The sequence below is a fragment of the Macaca nemestrina genome, chromosome 4 (genome assembly GCF_043159975.1).
Source record: "Macaca nemestrina isolate mMacNem1 chromosome 4, mMacNem.hap1, whole genome shotgun sequence".
NCBI lineage: Eukaryota > Metazoa > Chordata > Mammalia > Primates > Cercopithecidae > Macaca > Macaca nemestrina.
In genome coordinates this window covers 176,951,268-176,959,583 of record NC_092128.1, presented here as the reverse complement: position 1 = coordinate 176,959,583, position 8,316 = coordinate 176,951,268, and the positions used below count along the sequence as shown (strand labels likewise).

The window sequence follows — 8,316 nt, the reverse complement described above, 5'->3', positions numbered from 1 at the left end:
GACAGCCAATTACTTCCTCCGTGTCAGGTCTAACCAGAAGAGGTCTGCATTAGCTCTTTTTGTTTGTTTGTTTGTTTGTTTTGAGAAGGACTGTCACTCTGTTACCCAGGCTGGAGTGCAATGGTGTGATCTTGGCTCACTGTAACCTCCGCCTCCCAGGTTCAAGTGATTCTCCTGCCTCAGCCTCCTGAGTAGCTGGGATTATAGCTGGGATTACAGGTGTGCACTACCACCCCTGGCTAATTTTTGTATTTTTAGTAGAGACAGGGTTTCACCATGTCGGCCAGGCTGGTCTCGAACTCCTGACCTCAGGTGATCCGCCTGCCTCGGCCCCCCAAAATGTTGGGATTACAGGCGTGAGCCACCGCACCTGGCCGGTTTGCATTATTTCTCTGAAGAACCCCGCACAAAGCAACATTCATTGATCAGAACCATTCAAAATAGAATAAAAATATCCAAGGGCTCAAGGGAAACATTCCCTCTAGAAGTCGGGTCCTGCACATGAAGTACAAGTCACTGCAACAAGGAGAAGCAGGGACTGAGCCACATCTTCATCAGAAACCGGGCTGGCGGGCACGTGGGAGTATCAGGGGACACCAACGGGCCTGAGACTGCTTCTCCTGGAATGAGCTGACCTGGAGGTCCCACAGGAGGAAGTTGCAGGGAATGCATCCCTGGGCCCCCAGGACAGCTCTCATCAGGCTCCTCGTAAGCCTGTAAGGTCACTGGGCAGAAGAGCTGGAGGAAGCTGCCCCGTGAATGGCAGCTGTGGTTTCTTTGCACCCTCAGTCTTTCTGCTGCTTTACAATATCACCTCATGAGTGCAGCCTCCTGGCACTCATGGACAAGGAAAGCCCACCTTCCTCTAGAAGGGGCCCGGGCAGGTAGGCAGTTACACTGTAGTTGGGAAAAGAAAGAAAGAAAGAAAATGCCCCCATTTGATCAAGCATTGAACGTCCCTAAAAGGAACTGAGTGTCTACGTGCAGGAAGCTGCTAGATCAATGTCATGGGAATTCCTGAGCCTCCCTCACTCGTGCAGGTTAAGGCTGTTCTAGGGAAGCGCCTGCCACTTATATTTAATACAAGCCTGTTTCTGTCCCTGAGATCTGCCCCAGAATGTAGGCTGGCCTAAAAATCCTCATCTGAGCTCAGCCTTCCCAGAAATGGATTCATCTTCTGTGTCATTTGAACAAATGAACTGAAAACATAGAGAAACACAAGCATTTGGTCTCACTGGTCCACTCCAGGGAAAAGAAGGAGAATGAACATTCTAACGATATACTAAGCAGCCCCTGGGCCATTCCTGGAAGTAAGGGGAAGTCTCTAGCAGGCATGCCAGCACCCCATGGTACAAAGAGAAGGAGGTGTTAGTTTTCCCTAATGCCTCTTATGGTGGCTCAGACTACACTGAGGGCTTCATCATGCCACTGGTTTCTGGGCCTCCAGTTATGCTTCTGCATGGTGTGAGCTAAAGCTCTTTTATCTAAAAGCAAAACAAAGCCATCCAGGTGCCTTTGTTTTTATGTCACTTTCTGGCATACGATGCTCTAAACTTGTAAACAAGTGTATCTGAATCAAACAGACCCACTGCTAATTGCGCACTCACCTCAAGCCTGAAATGACCCTGTTATATCCAAAGCACACCAGATATTCATGTGAAAGTATTAGTGTCTGCTATAGAGCACATCGCTAACCTTGAAAAGGAAGGGAGAATTTAGAAACCAAATCAAATCAAATCATACTTTCTGTTTCCAATGGAAATTCTTAAAGTTGTTACACATACAAAACATATTTTCTTCTTATCAATCAAAAAGCCTCAATCAACTAGAAAAAAAACAACTTGGAGTAGAGGTAGAGAAGTCTTTTTCTGCTTATACAGGGTACTGGCCTACTCTAAAATATATTCCAACAGCTCCGCCTTTCCAGGAAAGCCAGAAGTGCCTTGTCCATTTCTGCCTTCATCTTGAGCCCCATCAGATTCTAGAACATCCTTGTTCTGTGTGGTCAGTGGCTTTACACTTGTCCTAGCCAGTTCCTGGAGAGACAGCCGGCCTGCTCAGCCTTGGAAGGCAGGCCTGCAAGTGTCCTTCCCCGCTGGCGCTAGCACCGAATCCCTCTGCCACCCCGGAATACACCCCTGGAGGACACCTGAGCTTTGGTACCAGGTCACCGAGATAAGATATAATGTGGGTGGTCAATTTACTCATTTTCTGATGGGATTTTTTTTTCCCCCAGTTAACTTCAGGGCTACTCGACCAGATGAAATCAGTTACTTTCATACACTTAGGTCTTTAGGTTGTTTAAAAAAAAGCAAAGAAGAAAAAATGCCTCCTCTTACATGAATGTTCTTTGAGAGCAGAGCCCTTTCCTCTGCTATCAGAGGACAGAGACACATTATCCAAACAAACAAGGAAGTCTGGCTCTAGTTCCTCAAGCATTCCTGGTGACCTGCACCTAGAAAGGTCCCTCCTTCCAGATTAGTTCAGGCCTGGATCTGAATGAGCCACATCTTCAGGCTCTCACGGTCCCAGCAAACCTGGTTCCAGGAGACGATGCTGTCCGTCTACCTGCCAGCATGATGCCAGCAGCCAGAGAGGCCCTGTCCCAGAGGGACCAGGATGTGGACTGTCCCTTCTAGAGAACTGCTGTATGAAGAAGGCTCAGCCCAAGAGGTCCCCGGATAGTTCAGTTCTCAGGGATGACTGAGGGTTACAGCGTAACCCTATGACCAGGACAGCCCCTTCTTGGACTAAAGGAGATCAGAGTGTGCAGGAGGAGCTAGCAGTGTGGCTCAGAGCAGAGGAACGCTTGCAGGGGTGTGTAAAAGGCTGAGATCAGGATGCCAGGATGCAGTGGCCTACAGAACTCCTATATGTAGAAAACGAAGAGCTCGGAGACAGACTCCTTGTTGGCAAGGAGCATATAATTTCAGTGAAATATAGCCCAGATGGTCAATAGAGGTGAAGGAACAGAGAGGCCCAAGGGTTTGAGACTCCATGCATCAGCCCTGTTCCTCAATCCCCTTGACACAACTCATGAATCACAGCTGGATCCGAGGGCCAGCCCGACTCCTCCATAAGGACGATCGGTTACGTTACAAATTACACCAGGAAATACAAGGACACTAATCCAGAACTTGCTACACAGCAGGAGCATCTCAAGGATGTTCAACAGAGTCACTTGAGGAAAAACAGTCACATATTGCTTTCTCATGCTACATTAATTCCAATAATAGGACACTATGAGTGGGTGACCTGGGACCTCAAACGATTGTTTGTCATTGTGCATACCATACGCTACCTACATGAACAATGATGTCCACATTAACACGCAAATAAAGTCAATGAAGGAAAGACAGGACAGAGAACAAAAAGAGATTGGAATGGTGACCCACACTACGCCATTTACACATGGAATACTTTTTTTCTACCATGGTAACGTGTCTTTCATAAACACACTGAACAAACGGTATTGGTTATAGAAATAGGAAAGCATAAGTTGCATGTCTATTTATAGATTAATTTAAAAGTTTCTTAACAACATCAAAAAATATAAACTTAAAGTTTTTTAACCATGTTTTCTGCTGGGAAATGGTAAACAAATGCATGCCTGAAGTTAAACTTGGTCTCTAACACGTTCAGTTGAAAGTTTCTAACTACAGGGTATATTTGCTTGTTTCAAAAAATACTTATGTCTGTTGTTCTTGATACAAAATTCTACACTATCTTCAATAAATAAATAATAAAGTATTTCTTAAAAGTATGAAATGTAAACTTTGTTGTCCTTTCCAACACACACTTTTAAAAAAAATTGCTTGAAGTATGACCGGGCTCTCATGGGAAATTATAACACTACACATTCAGTTCCCAGCAAAGGGGGTACTCCGCCACAAAGCTGATGCTATTATTTAGAAAGCGCTTTTATAACCCTAATTAAAGTCTAAGGACCTACAATCAAAGAGAACACCATCTAGTACAGGAAAGCTAGACTCCGGTACCAACAGAACATGCAAAGGACATTTCATGACCACAACAAACTGGGATTATGAGAATATTAACATGCGAACAAAATACGGCCCCCACTTTTCATTAGCAAATCAAGTTACTATCTAACTAACCAGACTATCTCCTGGCATTTAAGGGAAAAAAAAAAAAATTAAAGAACTCAAACCAAACAGCTTGACACATGGTCATACAGTCCTGACTCTTGGAACAAGCACATTACCGTGAGGTTGGGGTGGGTGTGGTGGAGGGTGGGAAAGTGTCTTAGGTCTTTGGCCCAGGATGTGCGGGGCTTGCATGCTCCTAGGGTCTTTCACCCACCACATAATGGACTGTCTTCATTTTCCTTCCCAGCCTCCAGCTTGACATTTTTCCTTTTCACGCCTTGGGGATCTAGGACGTGGCTTTTTGGGGAATGTACCAAAGACAGTTGTTGAAATTTCCTACAACAATCAGGATTCAGCACATCCAAGCACAGAACAGGGCACCAGCAACTAACTACTGCTGCCGTGAAATATCACAGGGCCTCTGAGCCAAAAGAGATTTTTCCACCATGGCTGCCAATCGAGACCCAGTGACCCAACATTGTCAGGTTGCCTTTCCAGTGACCTGCAGTGATCTGATCCAGCAGACGGGCGACTTTCTAGATAATGGCTTTCTGTGACCATATTCCAAGCATGCCGGAAATCAGAACTGAATCCACGCAACAATACGCCGGTGTGTTTTCATTGACATATATTAATACAAGGCCTAGAGGGGGAAGGAACGGCTATAACGGTGCACATGCTGGAACCTTCCATAGACCAGCTCTTCAAAGAGCTAAGCCAGGGCCTGATCAGACCGTCTCACCGAGTGATCAGCTCCAGGCAGCATTTCCCTGCGGGAGAGATGGGATTCTGAAGCAACGACAGGACCATCATAATTGTTTCTGAACGCACACCAACGACTGGGCATTGTAAGCCGAGAAGTCTACTTGGGGCCTGGTGGATGTAAGAAATATGAGGGTTACATGAGTTCTCCAAAAATATAGACATTGCATTTATAAATCTATTTTATAGTAATCAGACCCATTCTTCAAGCCCGGGAAGGCGCTAGACTCCCAACTGCACCCTGTTGAGGGTTATGGGATTTCAGTGACCCTAGAAGCCATAATGAGACCTGTAGTGAGGACAAAGGAAAACAGAGCTTTGTTTCATGAAAAAGGAAATTGTTTCGGGGCAGGGAGGATTGTCGAGAATGATTCCTAGAAGCTCTGAGGGGCCTGTCTTTGCCGTCCCATATCCCTGTGACTGAACACCACCAAATGGTTTCTTAGAAAAGGAACACAATTTCCAGACAGCATGTGCGGCCGTGGGCTGGGACCCTGCTGAGCACACCCTGAGCCCACTGCCTACGGCTCATCAAACAACTGCAGGTCCAAGCGGACCACGATCTCTCCCGTGGGGACTTCGTGCAGCAGAAGACACTTCGTAACTGGACCCTTGGAGCCCTGGTCCTTTTTGATGTCCGCCACACGGATCTCCGTCCGACCCAAAAAATCTGAAAAGAGAACAGACAGACCCTGCTAAGAGGGCCCATTCCCTGTCTTCGAGGCACATGTCTGGCATATTGGGGACCCCCTGATGAACTGTTACATTCTGATGTAAACCAACACTAGGATTTCCAACTCACTCCCCAGTAGAGTTGCCAATGTGTCATGGTATTTCATTATTTAAAAAAAACAAACCCAACCCCAATCTTTATCTCTCAGAATTAGAAGGTGGCCGGGCACAGTGGCTGGCATCTGTAATCCCAGCACTTTGGGAGGCCAAGGCAGGAGGATCACTTGAGTCCAGGAGTTTGACACCAGCCTGGGCAATAGAGTGAGACCCTGTCTCTACAAAAACATTTTAAAAATGAGCCTAGCATGGTGGTTCATGCCTGTCATCCCAGCTACTTCGGAGGCTGAGGCAGGAGGATTGCTTGAGCCTGGGAGGTGGAGGCTGCAGTGAGCTGTGATTGCACCACTGTGCTCCAGCCTGAGTGACAGAGTGAGACCCTGTCTCAAGAAAAAAAAAAAAGTAAAAAAATAAAAAGAAAAAAGAATTTAGAAGTTGACAGTGCATATAGTGGTTAAGAGTCCAGACTTGGGAGGCAAACTGTTCCAGTCGCACTCAAACATTTAACCAGCTACCACAACGAGTACCTAACTCACAATGAGATAATTCACATAAAAAGTACTAAAAGATGAAGGCCCTATGGAGCCATTTAAACCTTGTACAGATAATGATAGTATTCGACCCTCACTCCTTTGGTTATAATTAAGTTGAGCATATAATCTTTTAACTTACTCTGTGATTTTTTTTTTTTTTTTTGGAGATGGGGTCTTGCCCTGTCACCCAGGCTGGAGTGTAGTGGCACCATCACGGCTCACTGCAGCCTCAACCTCCCAGTCTCAAGCAGTCCTCCTGCCTCAGCCTCCCAAGTAGCTGGAACTACAGGTGCGTGCCACTATGCCTGGCTACGTTTTGTATTTTTTTGTAGAGACTAGGTCCCATTATGTTGGCCAGGCTGGTCTCGGACTCCTGGGCTTAAGCAATCCTCCTGCCTCAGCCTCCCAAAGTGTTGGGATTCCAGGCCCGCATTACCATGGCCACCGGTGATTTTTACTGGGTTGAGGGACAGACAGGTCGTTTCTTGGAACCATTGGGCCGAGACCATTCTTTTCCAGGCCCAAGCAGGAACAGAAGGCTGGCGGAAGAAATGATTCATCCAACGTGACTGCATCCCTTTGCCTACTTAATAACTGCCACAAAAATGCCACCCAAAGGGACCTGGCTGATTCTGCGGCTCCTGTGCTGGGCTAACATCCTTGTTCCATTGGCCAGCTTCATCCATTGCCAGCATGGCTTTTTGCCAAGGACTGAAGAACTGTGCTGAGGCTCTTAAATACACCCCTCTCCACAGTCACCTGCTTTGGAAAGCAGAAGATGGTCGTGTTTGCCCAGGGCAGCTGGCACAATTCTAGACCAAGCATGCTCTGTCCACTTGCAGTGAGACACCTCCAGAAGACTCCTCCAGGGGAGACAGAGCCTCGTCTTGTGCCAGCCAGCCTCATCTCTTGGGAGGGAAACCCAAGGAATCCTGGCACCAAGTCTCCAGGTAAGAAAACATTCACCCACGCAAACGAGTGCCAGGGAAGGAGGCGTAACCACGGGGCCGCGTTCCACTCACCATCTGGTGAGAACTGGTCCCTCTCGAACACAGTGATGCAGAGGACTTCCTGCTCCAGGTCTCGGATGAAGAACTGGCAGTTGGAATTCCACTTGGGGTTCAGAGTGTCCTGGATCGTCTTGGTGATGTGGCACTGGGAACCCATGGTCACCTCGCAGTAGGGGTTGCTCTTTCCTGAAGGGAACAAAAGCCTTCGTCAGGTGGAACTCACCCCTCATTTTGATCCCCACCCTTTTTTTTTTTTTTTTTTCTGATGGAGTCTTGCTCTGTTGCCCAGGCTGGAGGGCAGTGGTACGATCTCAGCTCACTGCAACCTCCACCTCCTGGGCTCAAGTGATTCTCCTGCCTCAGCCTCCTGAATAGCTGGTATTACAAGTGCCTGCCACCATTCCTGGCTAATTTTTTATATTTTTAGTAGAAACGGGGTTTCACCATGTTGGCCAGGCTGGTCTCAAACTCCTGACCTCAGGTGATCCGCCTGCTTTGGCCTCCCAAAGCACTGGGATTACAGGTGTGTAATCCAGGCCACTGTGCCTGGCTGCTCCCCTCTCTTAATAATTATTATGCTTAATAAGTGGCATTCAGTGGAGAATCCAGGTGCAAACTCCCAGAAGTCAGCGTCATCCTTAAACTAAGAACACATAATTAATTGAGTGGGCTTTGAAACTAGGCCCGTCCTGTCTCCTCACTTTGGTCTGATTTTGTGTCATATCCACTGTGAATGCAGCCGCTCAGATCCCTCGGAAAAGCAGAATGGTAGAAAGGATGAAAAAAACCCCACAAAACCTCCAGGTTTTAAATCAGTGCTAGTTAAACCAACTCTGGAAGGAGATCGGGGAGTATGGAAATAGCACATTTGATTTACATTCAGGTGGGGGTGCGGGGAACCCGGACCCAGCTTCCAACCCTAAGGCAGGAGGCGGGGGCGCCTCAGAGCCTTACCATGTGACCGACAGGGTTTCAACTCAATGCCTTCAACCACGTTCACCATCAACCTTCCAATGCCTGTTGCCCTTTGGGAACGGACTGTGATGGCAGGAAAAACACACAATGCTTCATTTGAACATGCCACACCGTTCCCATCTCTGTGAGCCTCACAAT

General features: G+C 47.2%; 1 protein-coding gene across 5 annotated transcripts in view; it reads right to left on the bottom strand.

Moving 5' to 3' along the window:
- Window positions 1–668: 668 nt before the first annotated feature.
- Window positions 669–8,316, bottom strand: part of LOC105472692 (intersectin 1) — a 252,536-nt gene continuing 244,888 nt past the window's right edge. For all 5 annotated transcript variants that reach the window (XM_071095646.1, XM_071095648.1, XM_071095647.1 and 2 more), the window contains 3 exons: window positions 8,158–8,241; window positions 7,216–7,389; window positions 669–5,541 (listed from right to left, as the gene is read on the bottom strand). In XM_071095646.1, the coding sequence (XP_070951747.1) occupies window positions 5,393–5,541; window positions 7,216–7,389; window positions 8,158–8,241 (407 nt within the window). In that variant the 3' untranslated portion in view covers window positions 669–5,392. The remainder of the gene's footprint in view (window positions 5,542–7,215; window positions 7,390–8,157; window positions 8,242–8,316) is intronic.